At 57.2% G+C, this 19,842-nt stretch overlaps 2 protein-coding genes across 2 annotated transcripts in view; one reads left to right on the top strand and one right to left on the bottom strand.

Annotated features, from left to right (window-relative positions):
• LOC119564877 (immunoglobulin superfamily member 1-like) overlaps window positions 1-19,842 on the bottom strand; it is a 967,916-nt gene that overhangs the window by 731,898 nt on the left and 216,176 nt on the right. The gene's annotated exons all lie outside the window — the stretch shown is intronic.
• Window positions 1-19,842, top strand: part of LOC119564866 (immunoglobulin superfamily member 1) — a 999,687-nt gene that overhangs the window by 974,903 nt on the left and 4,942 nt on the right. The window contains exon 22 of the mRNA XM_043534608.1: window positions 6,293-6,583. Within this exon, the coding sequence (XP_043390543.1) occupies window positions 6,293-6,583 (291 nt within the window). The remainder of the gene's footprint in view (window positions 1-6,292; window positions 6,584-19,842) is intronic.

Here is a 19,842-nt window from a genome sequence, read left to right as displayed (position 1 = left end):
TCCTTTCACAGGCCAGACACCTTCTAGCCTGGGTTTAGTCCTTTCTTCCCCAGATCAGTTTTAGGTGTTTTCAGCAGTCAGCTTGGGCAGGGATTCAGTGAAGAACCAACCCTGATTATCTCACTCCCCAGCCTTAAATAGGATTTACGTAAGGCGGGAATCCTTTGTTTCCCAGTTTGATCCCCACCTCCTACAAGTGGAAAACTGCTATCAGTCCAAGATGGAGTCCAGTACCAGGTGACATGATCACATGACCCTGCTGTGTCAAAGCAGCCATGAGTCAAAGGTGGTTTGGAGCATCCCAGGAAATGTCTCAGGAAGGTGGGAGATTAGCATCTTCAAGATCCTATTGTTCCCCCTAACGGATCATTGACCAACCAGCCAGACTCATGGCGTTTTGTGTGTGGGCGTTCCTCAGGTGCAAACATTTTTGTAATTGGTACATTGAAGTTAAGAATATTGACTGATACAGAAATGATCCATGCATACAAACAGGATAATCACATTCAGTAAATCATAACCTTTCCAATGATATCTTACATGACCCATCTTGCGTAAAATACAACTTACTAATGCCATATTCATATCAAAAGCAGATCCCGATGAAGACTATGAAGTGCCACAACTGGGTCAGTGGGGATCCTACCCAAACACACCAGCCTGTGCTCTGGCGAAAAAACCGGACGAAAGTCTGGTGTCCCTGGGCTACTTCCTACCACAGTCTGAGCGGGGGAGGGGTGTTCCGCAGTCCAGGGGTCCTTTGTCTCCGTGGGGACACTGCGGACGACAGTCCTGGCACCACATCTCCAGGGTTGGTTTCCCCCGGGGGCAGGGCACTGCACAGCACAGAGTCAGCTCTGCATTCAGCAGCAGGCTGGAGACAGCTGCCTCCTTCCCCTGCAGGGCCCTCCCTTTATACTTCCTGCCCCACCCCCGTACTTCCGGGAAGGGGGCGGGGCACATTTGGCTCCACCCACCCCAGGGAAAACATAGTGGTCCCTTGCTCTCAAATCCAGAGGGAGGCCGCTCTGCTCACTACACCCCGATTATGTGTGGAGCCTTCATTTTATCCTCCGTTTCTCAGTGTATTATGGGATGGTACGGCCAAGGGATGTGCATTTCCTATACAATCAACTATTGCTCCATAGACTGGAGTTGCAGGATTAGCGCAGTATAGGATAGATAAGTAGGCGTGAGGAGTGTGTATTAGGTATTAGTAAAGCACGGTTAATAGCAAGGCCTACAGGCTGAGACCTGTACGATTTTAGCTTTGCCAGACTAGGCCAGAGGCTTAAGATGATTGCGTGACCTAGCAATAACCGCTAAGACCAAAGGTTACTGCATAAGATGTGCCAATAGGTGAGGTTATGGAAAAATGTCTGTCCTGACTGCAGGGTACCTGCCATGCGTAGCTGCGTGTGAGACAAAAAGGAACTACAAACACCCTAAGAAAAATGGGGCAGACCAATAAGCATGGGGCGTGGAAGTGCAGCTAAGGAAAAGCGGGTTGACGCCTTGTGACGAAGCAGGGGATTTTCTTCGTGTTGTGCATGAGTACTGTGGGTGCCTCAGTTTCCCCTGTGTGCGGCGTGTGTAATGAGGTGGTGGGAGAGGGGGTTTGCTGGTGCAGAGGGCCAGGTGTGACCTCGCCTAGCAGCCTGGACCCCGGACAATGGCCTGGACATGATAGAACTTATCAACCAGTGATCTGGTGGCCCAGCCTGTGTTGAGAGCCGGCCAGTTCTGGCCAGTGGGAGGACAAAGGACAGAAGAGAGAGGGCCCCAGCTATCTGTTTTCCCAGAAGGAAGACAAAGGGCGGAGGAGGGGCTGTGGGGAAGGTGATATAGGGGGGTCAGCTGGAAGGAAGTCACTTCTGGACTGGGGACAAAGAGAGGTCTGGCTGCACCTGGACTGGGACAGACCCACCTGGACTGGGAGAGACCAGCTGGACGGTGCTGAGACTGGCCAGGCCCGAGCCCCTGACAACTGCCTGGGCTTTGTCCAGACATTCAATAAATCCTCCTGTTTTACGCCAGCTGAGAGTCCCTGGGGGAGGCTCACGGTGAGAGCCAGGCGGGCTGGAGGCTCTGAGAGGTGCAGTTCCAGGAGACGGTGGAACCCAGGGCTTAGCCCCCAACAGAGAGTGGACCCCGAGAAGGGCTGTCAGACGGAGGGGAGTTCCTCCCGGGATCCTACAGAGCCAAGAGAGCTTGCAGGGGCCTGTGAGTCCGTGGCACACCTTCATGCATAAACGGTGAGGTGGCAAAATTTGCAGATGATACAAAACTACTCAAGTTAGTGAAGTCTAAGGCGGACTGCCAAGAGCTACAAAGGGATCTCCCGAAAGTGGGTGACTGGGCAACAAAGTGGCAGATGAAATTCAATGTTGATCAATGTAAAGTGATGCACGTTGGAAAGCATCATCCCAGCTCTACATATACAACGATGGGGCCTCAATTAGCTGTTACCAGGCAGGAGAGAGATCTGGGAGTCAGTGTGGAGAGTTCTCTGAAAACTTCCACTCAATGTGCAGCGACAGTCAAAAAAGCCAGCAGAAGGTTGGGCATCATTAAGAAAGGGATAGATGATAAGACAGAAAATATCATATCGCCTCTCTATAAATTCATGGTACTCCCACACCTTGAATACTGCGTGCAGATGTGGTCACCCCATCTTAAAAAAGATAGACTGGAATTGGAAAAGGTTCAGAAAAGGGCAACAAAAATGATTAGGGGTCTGGAACGGTTTCTGTATGAGGAGATGTGACAAAGTGGGACTGTTCTTAATGTTTCCTCTGAATAGTGTGGGGGTGCCTCAGTTTCCCCTATGCAGTTGTTAAGTATCTAGGTGGTGGGGTAAGGGTGTATGATCATTGCAGAGCCCTAGAGGGCATGTGTGTGCAGGAGTCTGGACACAGAGAATGGCCAACACCCTGTTTCCTGGCAATTGATGGCCTGGGCCCTTCCCCCCGCAAGGTGAGAGCTAAAGGGTTGGAGAACAAAGGAATTAGGTGACCTCCTGGCCTGGGAAAGGGACAAGCCCAGAGGAGGAGGGGCTGGAGGGAGTTTCAGTTTGGGGCTGGCTGGGACATGTAGTGAAGGGCAGACGTGGTTATCTGGCTCACTGCCCCCCAAAATGGACCCAGCTGAGGGGTCCGGTTCTCTGCACCTACAAGCTCTCTGTTAGACCATGTTCCTGTCGTCTAATAAACCTCTGTTTTACTGGCTGGCTGAGAGTCACGTCTGACTGCGAAGTTGGGGTGCAGGATCCTCTGGCTTCCCCAGGAGCCCCGCCTGGGCAGACTCGCTGGGAGAAGCGCACAGAGGGGCAGAGGAGGCTGAATGCTCTGAGGTCAGGCCCAGGAAGGTGGAAGCTGGGTGAGCTGTGTGTCCTGCAGACAGGCTGCTGCCAGAAAGGCGACTGCCCCAGAGTCCTGCCTGGCTTCATGGGGAGCAGTTCCAGAGCATCGCCCAGGGACTCCATGACAGGAGAAATTAAAACTTTTCAGCTTGGAAACGAGACAACTAATGGGGGATCTGGTCGGGGTCTATAAAATCATGACTGGTGTGGAGGAAGTAAAGAAGGAAGTGTTGTTTACTCCTTCTCATGAAACAAGAACCAATGAAATTAATAGTCAGCAGGTTTAAAACAAACAAGAGGAAGTATTTCTTCACGCAATGCACACTCAGCCTGTGGAACTCCTTGCCAGAGGATGTTGTGAAAGCCAAGATTATAACAGGGTTCAAAAAAGATCTAGATAAGTTCATGGAGGTTACGTCCATCAATGGCTATTAGCCAGGATGGGTAGGGATAGTGTCCGGAGCCTCTGTTTGCTGGGTGGACGACAGGGGATGGATCACTTGATGGTTCCCTGTTCTGTTCATTGCCTCTGGGGCACCTGGCACTGGGCCACTGTCGCAGACAGGACACTGGGCTAGATGGCCCTTTGGTCTGACCCAGTGTGGCCGTTCTTATGTGTTAGGTGTAGTCAGAGCTACAATATCAAAGAGGGAAGACCCAAGGGAAAGCCCAGCAGGAACCATCCCGCTAGCGACGCTTGTCTACTGAGAGGCCCATCGGAGCCGAGAACACCGGGGAGGATGTGAAGAAGGCCACGGCTGTAATTGTTGCACAGGGTTTTGTAGGATTTCTCTCTGCAGGACTTAGCACTGGGGCTGGCACTGACGGCCAGAGGAGAGCCCCCTAGTGACCTCTGCCCCCACTCCCTGCAGCACAGCACCCCCTAGTGCAGCAGGGGTATTGAGGCCTGTCATGGACTCCCAGGGGGTGCCCACTCTTGGCCCCATGCGGTCCCCGGGGGGAACCCCCTTCAGTGCGACAGCCCTTCTCGGGGGTCCACTCTCTCTCGGGGGTTAGGCCCCTCTGCCTCCTGGAACTGCACCTCTCTGAGCCTTAGCACGCCTGTCTCTGTTGTGGGTCCCCGCAGGGAGTCCACTCTGTCTGGAGCCCCGGGGCCTCTACTCCCAGAGGGAATAATGCCCCCCTGATCTCTAGCCCAGAGCGACTCTCAGCCAGCGTAACACACGAGGGTTTATTGAGCTTCTGAACTCAGCACAGGAAACTCTCCGGGCCTCAGGCCTGGCCTCCCTCAGCACAGCACATCCCAGTCTCCCCTGCATCCAGGTGGGCTCTACCTGCTCCCTCCCTCTAGCCCCGAGCCCCCCTACTTCCCAGCTGGGCATCTGATCTCACCGGCCCCAAGCCCCCCTGTCACGGAGGGTGGGGGAGTTCAGGCCCTGCACCCCTCTTCCTGGGATTCACTGAGACTCTCAGCCAGCCAGTAAAACAGAAGGTTTATTGGACAACAGGAACACAGTCCAAAACAGAGCTTGTGGGTACACCCAGACCCCTCAGTGAAGTCCTTCTGGGGGAGCAGGGAGCTTAGACCCCAGCCCTGGGGTTCCCTGTGTTCCTCCACCCAGCCCCAAACTGAAAACTAAACCCACCCAGCAGGTTCCCTGCTGCAGCCTCTGTCCACATTCCTGGGCAGAGGTGTCACCTCCCCCTCCCCCTCCTGGCTCAGGTAACAGGCTCTCAGGTCTCCCGACCCCAGGGCACATTCCCAGGTCAACACTCCCCCCTCCCTGCTACTTCACATCATCACACCCCCTCTGTCCATTGTCTTCTCTCCAGGTAAACAGGGTCACCTGGGCCTCCTCTCCCCTCTTCTGTCCTCTGGCCCCTCTGCCTGGAACCGGCTGGTCTGGTCACCGGGGCCCTCTCTCTGCAGCCCATTGTCCTCCCACTGGCCAAACCCAGCTGTGACTCCTGAGCTGGGCCTCCCCGTCACCAGTCGCTGGGGTCTCCATTCTCCAAGCCATTGGCCGGGGTCCCCAGTTCCTTCGCGGGTCCCCTGTACCAACCAAATCCCTCTCCCATCACCTCGTTAAACCAGTAACATCCAGGGAAACTGAGTCCCATGCCCTCTGCATGCAAACCATTGAAAAACAAGGAGAAAACAAGAAAATCCCCCAACTTGGTCACACTTGGATGTGCTGTGCTGAGGGAGGCCAGGCCTGAGGATTCGGACAGGTTTGGGTCTGTGTTTCCCATCAGCAATGTGTACCAGGAGAACGGCGGGAGCTACAGCTGCTCCTATCACAGCAGATCGGAGCCGTTCGCCGTGTCATCTCCCAGCGACCCTGTGCAGCTGGTGGTGAGAGGTGAGGGGCTCGGCTCGGCATCCCCCTTCCCAGCCCCAAGCCCAGCCAGACCCTCACAGGGGCTCAGTGCCAATGGGATCCTCAGAGCCAGACTCTGCCCTGAGCCCTGAGCCCTGACCCCGCAGAGGGGACACCCGGCCGGGGAGCGGGGACGGAGTCACTGGGGGCAGCATAGAATCAAAGAATCATAGAAGATCAGGGTTCGAAGAGACCTCAGGAGGTTCTAGTCCAATCCCCTGTTCAAAGCACGACCAACCCCAACTAAATCATCCCAGCCAGGGCTTTGTCAAGCCGAGCCTTAAAAACCTCTAAGGATGGAGATTCCACCACCTCCTAGGGAACCCATTTCAGAGCTTCACCACCGTCCCAGTGAAATTGTTTTTCCTAATATCCAAACGAGACCTCCCCGATGCCAACCTGAGACCATCGCTCCTTGTTCTGTCATCTGCCCCCACTGAGAACAGCTCAGCTCCATCCTCTTTGGAGCCCCCCTTCAGAGAGTTGAAGGCTGCTATCAAATCCCCCCTCACTCTTCTCTTCTGCAGCTGGAGGCCAGGGCTGGGTGGGTGCCTGGGTCTTGTTCTCACAGCTTGTCTCCTGTGCACAGATCCCAGCTTACCCAGACCCTCCATCTCTCTGAGCCCCACTGGGGTCACCGCCACAGGGGCAGACGTCACCATCTGGTGTCAGGGGCAGCGCCGGGACGTGAGGTTCTTCCTGCACAAGCCTGGAGACCTGAACCCACCGCGACACATGGACCCTGCTGGGGACGGGGCCGAGTTCCACATCCCCACCGTGGGCCGGCAGCACGGAGGGAGCTACAGCTGCAGCTACCGGCCCCCATCAGAGCCCTTCGTCTCCTCGCAGCCCAGCGACCCCGTGGAGCTGGTGGTAGCAAGTGAGGGGCCCGGCTCCACATCCCCGATCCCAGCCAGACCCTCAGAAGGTCGGCACCCAGATGGGATGCTCAGAGCCAGGCTCTGCCCAGAGCCCTAGGACTCGCCTGGACAGGGAGCGGGAACAGTGTCGCTGGGGGGTTCCCCAGCCATGGGGGAGCAACAGCTCCTGGAGATTTGGTGCCAAGGGAGGGGGGATCCCTGCCCCAGGAGCAGCTGCAGAGCAGGGGGCCTTTCCCAGGGGATGCTCCCCTGGCTGCCTCCGAACTGGGGACGCACAGAGGAGTCAGGGCCCAGGGGCTACCCAGCCGGCACCATCCCCAGCCACAAACCCCCCTCCCTGGGACTGACAGTAATGATTGATCGATGCTGAGTCACGGGCAGAGGTGGATTAAGGTTTCCTGGGGCCCTGGGCCAGAGCAAGGGGGATCCCTCCCCACCCCTTCCACCTGCCCTCCCTCTCCTGTCCCGCCTCCTCAGCCTGCGGCCCCGCCCATGGCCCCACCCCTTTCTGCCCCTTCCCCCAGTCCTTGCCCCTATCCCACCCACGGTCCCGCCCCATTCTGTCCCCCCACTGCAGCCCCTCAACCCATTTCCTACTTTCTGCCCCCCCGTGACGAAGTGGGACTGTTCTTAATGTTTCCTCTGAATAGTGTGGGGTCGCCTCAGTTTCCCCTAGGCAGTTCTTAAGTATCTGGGTGGTGGGATAAGGGTGTATGATCCTTGGAGAGCACTAGAGGGCAGGTGTGTGCAGGAGTCTGGACACAGAGAAGGGCTGACACCGTGTTTCCTGGCAACTGATGGCCTGGCCCTTCCCCCCTGCAAGGTGAGAGCTAAAGGGTTGGAGAACAAAGGAATCAGGTGCCCTCCTGGTCAGGGAAAGGGACAAAGCCCGGAGGAGGGCGGGGCTGGAGAGAGTTTCAGTTTGGGGCTGGCTGGGGACATGGAGTGAAGTGCAGACGTGGTTGTCTGGCTTACTGCCCCCCAAAATGGACCCAGCTGAGGGGTCCTGTTCTCTGCACCTACAAGCTCTGTGTTAGACCATGTTCCTGTTTTCTAATAAACCTCTGTTTTACTGGCTGGCTGAAAGTCACGTCTGACTGTGGAGTTGGGGTGCAGGACCCTCTGGCTTCCCTAGGATCCTGCCTGGGTGGACTGGCTGTGTGTGACGAAGTGGGACTGTTTAACTTCCTTAACAGCATTCACTTCATCTGAGACCTTCTCAAAGCTCTCCAAACTGGATCTTTCAACAGGAATGTCAGTGGATGCATTCACAACAGAAAATTTCTGGCTGTTAGGAACTGAAACTTTCTTGATTAAATCACTTTCACACCCTTCAGTTGCAGTAAACTGCTTGCAAAGACTCGGTGAGGATTCCTTTCCCGAGGGGCTTTTCTATGCAACAATTCACCCTTCACAGAAATTCTGCTCTTACCCTCTTCACCTAGGGCTTGCTCTAGAGGGACACTTTCCTGAGCAACAACAGACTCTTTCTGGGTCTCCCTTAAATCCAGAATTACCTCTGGCCCATCCAGCGGATTCCTACACAATCCCCTTTCAGGCAAACTAACAGACTTCCTAGGTAAAAGGTTAGAAGCATTCTCCCTGCTGCCAGCCAGGTCATCTGCATTTTCACTGACCATTTCCCTCTCCGCCGATTGGTTCCCTGGATTCAAATTCAAACCCTTGGCAGTTACCGGAGCAGGGCCTGGATCCTGTCCCAAAGAGACACAGTCACCCCACAACAGGGTCTCGCAGTTGGTATCCTGGGGCACCACAACGACCAGCCAGCCCGACCCCTCCTGGGTCTGCACAGGGATCTGGGCCACAGGCAGGGTGAGGGGCTTCGTCCCCGGGACCCTCAGCCAGCTCACACAGCCCCTCAGCATCTGAGGCTGCACCACCCAGGGCCTGACAACAGTTCTCTCTCTCCTAGGATCTCACCACCCCACGAATGTCTCCCCATTGACCATCACCTTCCGCTCCCACTGAGGGTCCGAGGGACCTGGCCCCAGGAAAGTCCACACAGACATATAGGTTGGGGTCAGGAGTGAGAGCCTGTCCACCTCCCCACCCATCTGGCTGACGGAGTCTATGGCCTTGGGACCCAGCAAGGGAGCTAGACACCGGGGCTTTTCCGCAGGGTTCCCCTGGTTCAAATCGCCAGCCTGCTCAAAGGCAGTGAGCTGGGCATCCACATCCCCCCCTCCTTAACCAGGGGCAGCAATTTCGTCTCGAGGTTCCCTGCGGAACTGGCCCCCCGGGGTCTATCCCCACTCACCCCGGGGAGGTCCCCTATGCCTCTCCACTCCCCCACCGCCAGTTCATGCTGCTGCTGCTTCTGCAGCTCTTTCTCGGGCTCTCGCTGTCTCTCACAGTCCTCTTGCTCTCTCGGACTCAGCTCCAATCCCGTCCGTCTCCGATCCCCGGATGGGGAACCCGATCGTGAAGACCCTCGTCTGGTCGGGGACAGGAGTCTTGGGGATGCCTGGCTCCCACTCCAGCTGCTCCCAGATCCTGCCATAGCCCCATTTGGGGTCAGAAATCTGTTCCTTAGAGCGGTCATCCTCCTCCAGCTGCACGATTAACTGTGCCTTGATGAACTTTCCAATGCTCAACCCTCTCTTTCTGCACAGGGTTACAATGTCCTTCTTAAGGAGACGGTGACAGGCCATCACTCCGCTCTTCCTAAGTTGTTGTGGACTCACAGGCCTGGGTGCTCTCAGCTTCCCATGGTTTCCAGGGAGAACCCCTCGTGTGCCAGCCCTTCTCGAGGTCACCTCCTTTTTGCCAGGGTCGAGCTGCAGACTCCTCCGCCCCTGGGACCGCTCGCTGCAATCCCCCGGGGGACCCTGTTACTGCACAGTCCTTCCCGCTGGTCACACACTCCTAGGGGTTAACCACCCCCCGAAACCGTCTCTCTCTGAATCTTCAGAACACCTGGTCCTCGTCAATCCCCCTTCGTTTTACTGCTCCCCAGTCACTTACTGCAGGAAGTGCCATCCATGGGGTGCAGTAGATCCCACCGCTGACACCAGTTGTCACGGAGTCCCCGGGCGATGCTCTGGAACTGCTCCCCATGAAGCCAGTAAGGACTCTGGGGATGTCTTCTTTCTGGGAGCAGCCTGTCTTCAGGACACACAGCTCACACAGCTTCCACCTTCCTGGGTCTGACCTCAGAGCATTCAGCATCCTCTGCCCCTCCGTGCGCTTCCCACAGCGAGTCCGCTCATGCGGGGATCCTGGGCAAGCCAGAGAGTCCTGCCCCCCAACTTCTTTGTCAGACGTGACTCTCAGCCAGCCAGTAAAACAGAGGTTTATTAGACGACAGAAACATGGTCTAAAACAGAGCTTGCAGGTGCAGAGAACAGGACCCCTCATCTGGGTCCATTTTGGGGGGCAGTGAGCCAGACAACCACGTCTGCACTTCACTCCATGTCCCAGCTAGCCCCAAACTGAAACTCCCTCCAGTCCCTCCTCCTCTGGGCTTTGTCCCTTTCCGGGGCCAGGAGGTCACCTGATTCCTTTGTTCTCCAACCCTTTAGCTCTCAGCTTGCAGGGGGGAAGGGCCCAGGCCACCAGTTGCCAGGAAACAGGGTGTCGGCCATTCTCTGTGTCCAGACCCCTGCACGCACCTGCCCTCTAGGACTCTGCAATGATCACACACCCTTATCCCACCCCCTAGATACTTAAGAACTGCATAGGGGAAACTGAGGCACCCCCACACTATTCAGAGGAACCATTAGGAACAGTCCCACTTTGTCACACTGTGGGAAGTGCACGGAGGGGCAGAGGATGCTGAATGCTCTGAGGTCAGACCCAGGAAGGTGGAAGCCGGGTGAGCTGTGTGTCCTGCAGACAGGCTGCTCACAGGACGGCGACTACCCCAGAATCCTGACTGGCTTCGTAGGGAGCAGTTCCAGAGCATCGCCCGGGGACTCCGTGACACCCCCCAACTGCGGCCCCAAGACCGGAGAAGCTCTGTCCCCAAACCCCGGCCCAGGGGCCCAGTGGGGAGTGAGGGCGGTAGCTCCGCCGCTCTTCCGGGCTCGGCGGCAATTCAGCAGCGACTGCTTGGGGTGGCAAAATTGGTAGAGCCACCCCTGGCTCCAGGGGCCCCCACTGGCAGGGCCCCTGGGCACACAGGCCCCATAGGCCCAGTGGCTGATCCACCACTGGTTGCAGAGAGTGGGGGGGGGGCGATCCCTGTGTCGGTGTTTCAGTCCCTTTCCCCACCCCGACAGACGCTGGTTCTGTTCCTGCAGGGGAAACCGACACGTTCACGGTCAGTGCAGCCCTGGGGAGAAACCTCCAGATCCACTCCCAAGAACTCCCTCCCCTGCACTCACAGGCCCCCGTTCCCAAGGCCTGGGGAAAGGTGGGTCTTGTGTGACTCCCGCCGGTCACAGACTCTATTTCCGACCCCGGGGCGGGGGGCAGAGCTGCAGGGGGCCACTGGTCAGACTCCCTGGCTGGCCCCAGGTGGGGTGGGGCGGGGCAGGTGATCTCTCATGCAGCTGGGTCCTGAGCTACGTATGGGTGAAGCCCCTGCCCCGAGCCCCATGGACTGGCAGTCCCAACCTGGGTAGGGGACAGACTCCCAGAGAGGCTGAAGAAGGGATCGACTGAACCGGGGTGCAGGGGAAGAGGGGGCTGTGTCTCCCCTGTTTAACTCCTGTCTCTTGTCGACAGCAGGGTGAGAATTTCTCAAACCCACCGTCTGGGTGAGCCCCAGCAGGGTGGTGGCTCTCGGGGGAAGCGTCACCATCCGCTGTGAGGGTTGGCTCCCAGCCCTCCCAGCAAAGAACCCAGGGAATGAATGGACCCTAGAGACTGGACTCTGTGTGATGGGAGTTCGTGGCAGTTTTCAAAAGTGTCCTTCCTTGTGGGGTGGCCCCAGTCTTGGGGAATCTCAGGGTTTATAGGGTCCCAAAAACAAGGGAGCTGAGGCGCGGTGTCTGTGGGGCTGAGAGCCCAGCTGCAGGAGGGGATGTGGTTTGCTGGGCGTTGCAGGGAGCTGGCTTTGCTCTGACCGTGGTAGATTTGGGCTGGAGATTGCAGAAAAACCAGCTGGTGGGGAAGAAAGGGGCCGAGCGCATCACGGGCTTCCTGGGGCTGCAGCCCCCGGCGCAGTTCCTCATTCCGCTGGCACTCGGGCCTCAGGCTGAGTGGAGCTGGACCCTGGGGTGTTGGTGGCAGCGCTGGGGGGCCCCCCACTGCCCCATCATGGTGTCTACTCTCACCGTCATCCTGCTCAGTGAGTATCGGAGACAGCCAGGGTGTGTGGCCATGGGGGGCGGGGGGGATCTGAGACCAGGGCGTGTGGCCATGGTGGGGATCTGAGACCAGGGTGGAGGATCCAGTTGATCTGGGATGCGACCCCTTAACACCACTTTTCTCTCCAGGCTGCTGGCTGGCGGGGCACAGAGTGGCGTGGGGAGGTGAGTATCAGTCTGTGGGGAGGGTGGTAACATCAAGGATGGGGGAGGGGATGCGTGGGGTGGGGAAAAGAGGAATCGAGCCCTGAACCTTCCCCAAAACACAACCCAAACTCGCCCTGTGAAGACCCGTCACAGTTCTCCTGTGCCCCGACCCCATGGAGTAACTAGGAGCCGAATCTGGCTCCCAGGCTCTGACAAAGAAGCCAGGATTTGAACCGTTCACTGGTTCAAAGTTCTGCCCCTCCCAGGCTGTGAGGATCGGCGGGGGGGACACCTGGATTTATTTCAGCTCATACAAACGCTAACAGCGCCCGTCCGTGGGCTCTAGATGCCCTCGGGGAACCGAAAGTTTCCCGGTCAGAGCAGCCGTGGGGGAGAACCCCCCAGATCCATCCCTGCCCCGAGATCCACCCCCAACCACTTCCTAACCTGCACTCACAGCCCCCTGCTCCCAAGGCCTGGGGGAAGGTGGGTCTTGTGTGACTCCCACCGGTCACAGACTCTATTTCCAACCCCGAGGAGGGGGGCAGAGCTGCAGGGGGCCACTGGTCAGACTCCCTGGCCAGCCTTAGGTGGGGCCGGAGGGACAGGTGATCTCTCATGCAGCTGGGTCCTGAGCTATGTATGGGTGAACCCCCTGTCCCCAAGCCCCATGGGCAGGCAGTGCCATCCCTGGTAGGGGACAGACTCCCAGAGAGGCTGAATGACAGATGAACTGAACTGGGGCGGGAGGGAGGCAGGGGTGGGGTGTCTCCCTTGTTTAACTCCTGTCTCTTGTTGAAAGCAGGGCGAGAATTTCTCACGCCCACCATCTGGCCCAGCACAGTGGTGGCGCTTGGGGGAAGCATCACCATCCGCTGTGAGGGTCGGTACCCGGACATGAAGTTCTTTCTGCTTAAAGCCCTGGGCCTAGCAGAGAGGATGCCCGGTCGGGGAGCTGCAGAGCAGGGGGGGCCTTTCCCAGCTGACATATCAGTTAGGGGGTGACGGGCGGAGCTGAAGGTTATAAACCTCAGTGTGTAGTAGAGACTTGTACAGTCCCCTACAAGTCAGGGGTGGTGCAGTGCACAGAACCCAGGAGTCCTGGACCCCATCCCTCCTGCTGTCCCCCACTCCCTTCCCAGAGCTGGGGAGAGAACCTGGCTCCCAGCCCTCCCAGCAGAGAAGCCAGGGAGTGAACGGACCCTGGAGACTGGCTGTGATGAAGTGGGACTGTTCTTAACGTTTCCTCTGAATAGTGTGGGGGTGCCTCAGTTTCCCCATGCAGTTCTTCAGTCTCTAGGTGGTGGGATAAGGGTGTATGATCATTGCAGAGCCCTAGAGGGCAGGTTTGTGCAGGGGTCTGGACACAGAGAAGGGCCAACACCCTGTTTCCTGGAAACTGATGGCCTGGGCCCTTCCCCCCACAAGGTGAGAGCTAAAGGGTTGGAGAACAAAGGAATCAGGTGCCCTCCTGGCCCGGAAAAGGGACAAAGCCCAGAGGAGGAGGAGGGGCTGGAGGGAGTTTCAGTTTGGGGCTGGCTGGGACATGGAGTGAAGGGCAGACATGGTTGTCTGGCTCACTGCCCCCCCAAATGGACCCAGCTGAGGGGTCCCGTTCTCTGCACCTACAAGCTCTGTTTTAGACCATGTTCCTATTGTTTAATAAACCTCTGTTTTACTGGCTGGCTGAGAGTAACATCTGACTGCGAAGTTTAGGTGCAGGACCCTCTGGCTTCCCCAGGAGCCCCGCCTGAGCGGACTCGCTGTGGGAAGCACATGGAGGGGCAGAGGATGCTGAATGCTCCGAGGTCAGACCCGGGAAGGTGGAAGCTGTGTGAGCTGCGTGTCCTGCAGACAGGCTGCTCACAGAAAGGCGACTGCCCCAGAGTCCTGACTGGCTTCATGGGGAGCAGTTCCAGATCTTCACCCAGGGACTCCGTGACAACTGGTGTCAGCGGTGGGATCTACTGCACCCCATGGATGGCACTTCCTGCAGTAAGCGACTGGGGAGCAGTAAAACGAAGGGGCATTGACGAGGACCAGGCGTTCTGAAGATTCAGAGAGAGACGGTTTCGGGGGGTGGTTAACCCCTAGGAGTGTGTGACCAGCGGGAAGGACTGTGCAGTAACAGGGTCCCCCGGGGGATTGCAGCGAGCGGTCCCAGGGGCGGAGGAGTCTGCAGCTCGACCCTGGCAAAGAGGTGGTGACCTCGAGAAGGGCTGGCACACGAGGGGTTCTCCCTGGAAACCGTGGGGAGCTGAGAGCACCCAGGCCTGTGAGTCCACAACAACTTGGGAAGAGCGGAGTGATGGCCTGTCACCGTCTCCTTAAGAAGGACATTGTAACCCTGTGCAGAAGGAGAGGGTTGAGCATTGGAAAGTTCACCAAAGCACAGTTCATCGTGCAGCTGGAGGAGGATGACCGCTCTAAGGAACAGACTCCTGACCCCAGATGGGGCTATAGCAGGATCTGGGAGCAGCTGGAGTGGGAGCCAGGCATCCCCAAGACTCCTGTCCCCGACCAGACGAGGGTCTTCATGATCGGGTTCCCCATTGGGGGATCAGAGATGGACGGGATTGGAGCTGAGTCCAAGAGAGCAAGAGGACTGTGAGAGACAGCGAGAGCCCGAGAAAGAGCTGCAGAAGCAGCAGCAGCATGAACTGGCGGTGGGGGAGCGGAGAGGCCTAGGGGACCTCCCAGGGGTGAGTGGGGATAGATCGCGGGGGGCCAGTTCCGCAGGGAACCTCGAGACGAAATTGCTGCCTCTGGTTAAGGAGGGGGGGATGTGGATGCCACCTCACTGCCTTTGAGCAGGCTGGCGATTTGAACCAGGGGGACCCTGCGGAAAAGCCCCGGTGTCTAGCTCCCTTGCTGGGTCCCAAGACCATAGACTCAGTCAGCCAGATGGGTGGGGAGGTGGACAGGCTCCCACTCCTGACGCCAACCTATATGTTTTGTGGAGTTTCCTGGGGCCAGGCCCCTCGGACCCCCCGTGGGAGCAGAAGGTGATGGTCAATGGGGAGACATTCGTGGGGTGGCGAGATCCTAGGACAGAGAGAACTGTTGTCAGGCCCTGGGTGGTGCAGCCTCAGATGCTGAGGGGCTGTGTGAGCTGGGTGAGGGTCCCAGGGACGAAGCCCCTTGCCCTGCCTATGGCCCAGATCCCTGTGCAGACCCAGGAGGGGTCGGGCTGGCTGGTCGTTGTGGTGCCCCAGGATACCAGCTGCGAGACCCTGTTGTGGGGTGACTGTGTCTCTTTGGGACAGGATCCAGGCCCTGCTCCTGTAACTGCCGAGGGTTTGAATTTGAATCCAGCGAACCAATTGGTGGAGAGGGAAATGGTCAGTGAAAATGCAGATGACCTGGCTGGCAGGGGGGAGGAGCGGCTAGGCTTAGGCTACCTGCCTGCCTGTAACCAGATGTCACGGAGTGTGGGGGAGTCCGGGACCTGCACCCCTCTTCCTGGGATTCACGGAGACTCTCAGTCAGCCAGTAAAACAGAAGGTTTATTGGACAACAGGAACACAGTCCAAAACAGAGGTTGTGGGTACAACCAGGACCCCTCAGTCAAGTCCTTCTGGGGGAGCAGGGAGATTAGACTCCAGCCCTGGGGTTCCCTGCATTCCTCCACCCAGCCCCAAACTGAAAACTAAACCCCCCCAGCAGGCTCTCTCCTGCAGCCTCTGTTCACATTCCTGGGCAGATGTGTTACCTCCCCCTCCCGCTCCTGGCTCAGGTCACAGGCTCTCAGGTCTCCCATCCCCAGGGCACATTCCCAGGTCAACACTCCCCCCTCCCTGCTGCATCACATCATCACATCTCTCCCCCCTTCGAGACTGAACTGAGCGGGGTCACTGTGTCCAGTGACCTGGGGAAGTTTGGGGTCCCGTCCCCGGGACAGCACGTCCGCTATCAGGTTGGCACTTCCCTTTACATGGACCATGTCCATGTCGTAATCCTGCAGGAGCAGGCTCCACCTCAGGAGTTTGGGGTTGGCTCCTTTCATCTGGTGCAGCCAGGTCAGGGGAGAGTGGTCGGTGTACACGGTGAAGTGTCGCCCGAAGAGATAGGGCTCTAGTTTCTTGAGGGCCCACACCATGGCCAGGCACTCCTTCTCGATGGCCGTGTAGTGTTGCTCCCGGGGTAGCAACTTCTTGCTCAGGTACACGATGGGGTGTCTTTTCATCCTCCTGCATTAACACCGCCCCCAGTCCCGTGTCTGAGGCGTCGGTGAACACCACAAAGGGCTTGTCAAAGTCTGGGTTTGCCAGAAGTGGGCCACTGACCAGAGCCTCCTTCAGCGCCCGGAAAGCCTCCTGGCACTGCTCGGTCCAGACCACCTTATCTGGCTTCCCCTTCTTGCATAGCTCAGTGATGGAGGTGACTATGGTGCTAAAGTGGGGCACAAATCTTCAGTAGTATCCTGCCATCCCAATAAAGGCTTGGACCTGCTTTTTGGTGTGTGGAGCGGGCCAGTCTCTGATCACCTCCACCTTGGCTGGTTCCGGCTTTAGGCGGCCACTCCCCACCTGATGGCCCAGGTAAGATACTTCAGCCTTGCACTTCTCCCTTTTTACAATCAGCCCAGCCCCCTGGAGTTGGTCCAGCACTTGTCTAACCTGGGACACGTGGTCCTCCCAGGTCTGGCTAAAGACACAGATGTCATCAATATACGCCTAGGCAAAACTCTCCATCCCCCTCAGGAGCTGGACCACCAGGCGGTGGAAGGTGGCCGGCGCTCCCTTGAGGCCGAAAGGCAGGGTCAGGAACTCATAGAGCCCCAGAGGGGTGATAAAGGCCGATTTCAGCCGGGCATCAGCATCCAGCGGCACTTGCCAGTAGCCCTTTGTAAGGTCCATGGTGGTGAGGTACCGAGCTCCTCCTAGCTTGTCTAGGAGCTCGTCAGGCCTGGGCATGGGGTAGGCATCAGATACAGTGATGGCATTGAGCTTCCAATAGTCCACACAGAACTGGACCGAGCCGTCCTTTTTGGGGACCAGCACCACGGGCGAGGCCCAAGGGCTGGCAGATGGCTGGATCACCCCCAAAGCCAGCATTTTCCGGACCTCTCTTTCCAGGTCCTGAGCGGTTTTCCCTGTGACTTGGAAGGGGGAGCATCTTATCGGTGGGTGCCACCCTGTCTGCACCTGGTGGACAGTCAGATTAGTGCATCCAGGCTGGTTGGAAAACAGCTGTCGGTACTAATGCAGCACCCCCCTGACCTTAGCTTCCTGGGCAGGGGTTAGCTGATGCAAGAGGGGAATTGTTTCCAGGGGGGAACCAGCTCTGGTCCCAGGGAATAGATCTACTAAAGGGTCATCTCCCTGCTCCTCCCAATGTCCACACACGGCCAACACCACATTCCCCCTGGCATAATATGGCTTCATCATATTCACATGGTACACCCGGCAGTGGTGCGCCTGGTTCGACAGCTCCACCACAAAGTTTACCTCATTGAGCTGCTTGACAACCTTAAAAGGGCCCTCCCAGGTGGTCTGTAGTTTGTTCTTTCTCAGGGGGATGAGAACCATCACCTGATCCCCTGTGGCATAGGCACGGGCCCGCGCCGTGCGGTCATACCAGACCTTCTGCTTCTTCGGCTCTAGCCAGATTCTCCCTGGCCAGGCCCATGAGTTCAGGCAGTCTCTCTCTGAAGATCAGGACATACTCCACCACTGACTCTCCATCAGGAGTGGCCTTCCCCTCCCACTCATCTCTCATCAAGTCCAGGGGGTCCCTTCCCCTCCTTCCATATAACAGTTCGAAAGGCGAAAATCAGGTAGATTCCTGGGGCACCTCCCTGCACGCGAACAGCAGGTGAGGTAAGTACTTGTCCCAATCCTGCGGGTGCTGGTTCATAAAGGTTTTCAGCATCATCTTTAGCGTCCCATTGAACCTCTCCACCAGCCCATTGGACTGGGGGTGATAAGCTGAGGCCCAGTTGTGCCGGACCCCACATTTCTCCCACAAGCACCAGAGCAGGGCCGACATGAAGTTCGACACTTGGTCTGTCAAGACTTCCTTGGGGAACCCTACTCAGCTGAAAACTAAACCCCCCCAGCAGGCTCTCTCCTGCAGCCTCTGTCCACATTCCTGGGCAGAGGTGTTACCTCCCCCTCCCCCTCCTGGCTCAGGTGACAGGCTCTCAGGTCTCCCATCCCCAGGGCACATTCCCAGGTCAACACTCCCCCCTCCCTGCTGTGTCACATCATCACACCAGACCCCTGGAGCTGGATGGGACAGAGAGATGCTCCCCGCCCCCCTTGCACGCAGGAGCAGGGTGGTGGGGGGGGGCTCAGGCTGGATCTGATGCAGTGAGGAAAGCAGTGAGCTCCCTGCCTATCCCCACTGGGACAGCAAGGGCAGCGCTGAGCACAGTGGGAGCTGAGACCCCAGCTGAGTGGGGGGAGACACAGGCAGGGCAGGGGATCTGTTGGGAGTGTCAAGGTGCTTGATAAGGAAAGTTTTGATGAGCCTAGGCAGCCTTGTGAGCTGATGGCTGTGTCTAGTCAACAGTGTGGGAAGGCGAGGAGAGTGGAAGATGAGTGTCCCTGGACCTTACCTGTTAGCTGGGTGGAGAATTGGGACAGTGAAGGAAATGTGCCTGTGTCTGTCAGGGGTACTGACTTGCCTATGGAGGGAGCTACCCTGATCTCCAAGCAGTTGTCTGTGACCAGCCTTGTGTGCTGGGACAAGGGGAATGAGATCCCAAGCTGTGTGTCTGGTAAAGAAGAAATTGTGTCCTGCTCTTCTTTGTCTGTGGAGCAGACAGAAGGGGCCTTTCAGCCTGTGATGGTGGAGAATAGTGCAGTTGTCTCAGAGTTGGTTCTGGATTCAGCTAAAGCCCAGGAAGGGAATGGTCCTAAGTTTGGGTCTGCTCGGGAGAAAGGCCCTGTAACTAGGTCGCATCCAGTTAGGGTCTATGCAAAATCCCAGAGCCCAGACAATTCTGGTGCTTGTATTTTGCCTGTTGCTAGTGTGTTGTTGGGAAAGGGTGTAGCAACTCTGTGTAATGAGGGTGAGATCCTAGCCAGGGCACAAGGAGAGCATGAAGGTGACGTGATTGTGTTACCTACTGAGGGTGCGGAAACCTGTAGCAAGAAGGAAAAGATTCCTGAACTTGTGTGTGGCAAAAGGAAGGAGAATGCTTCTGACCTGTTATCTAGGAAGTCTGTAAGTTTGCCTGAAAGGGGATTGTGTAGGAATCCGCTGGATGGGCCAGAGATAATTCTGGATGTAAGGGAGACCCAGAAAGAGTCTGTTGTTGCTCAGGAAAGTGTCCCTCTAGAGCAAGCCCTAGGTAAAGAGGGTAAGAGCAGAATTTCTGGGAGGGGTGAATTGTTCCATAGAAAAGCCCCTCGGGAAAGGAATCCTCATGGAGTCTTTGCAAGCAGTTTACTGCCACTGAAGGGTGTGAAAGTGATTTAATCAAGAAAGTTTCAGTTCCTAACAGCCAGAAATTTTCTGTTGTGAATGGATCCACTGACATTCCTGTTGAAAGACCCAGTGTGGAGAGCTCTGAGAAGGTCTCAGATGAAGTGAAAGCTGTTAAGAAAGTTAAAGAGTCCTCTAACCAGTGGCTGTGCTTGGCCAGCTTGTTGGGGAGAAGATCGAATCCCAGTTTGACCCCCTGGGGTTTTGGGGTGGCCAAAGGGCACGGGCCGCATAACTTTCCCATATGCGGCCTGCGAGTGCTATCGACCACCCTCGTCCTAAGGGAGGGCGTGAAACTGGAAGGGCCTGGTGTAACTCCTGCCAAGGAATGGGGAGGTGCTGGGGCATCCATGGGAACGTTGGTGGTTTCAAACTTCCCCAGGTCACCGGCTAAAGTGACCCCG

Source organism: Chelonia mydas, chromosome 23 (genome assembly GCF_015237465.2).
Source record: "Chelonia mydas isolate rCheMyd1 chromosome 23, rCheMyd1.pri.v2, whole genome shotgun sequence".
NCBI classification, from domain to species: Eukaryota; Metazoa; Chordata; order Testudines; family Cheloniidae; genus Chelonia; species Chelonia mydas.
The sequence above is the reverse complement of the archived record's forward strand: the minus strand, read 5'-3'. Positions and strand labels throughout refer to the sequence as shown.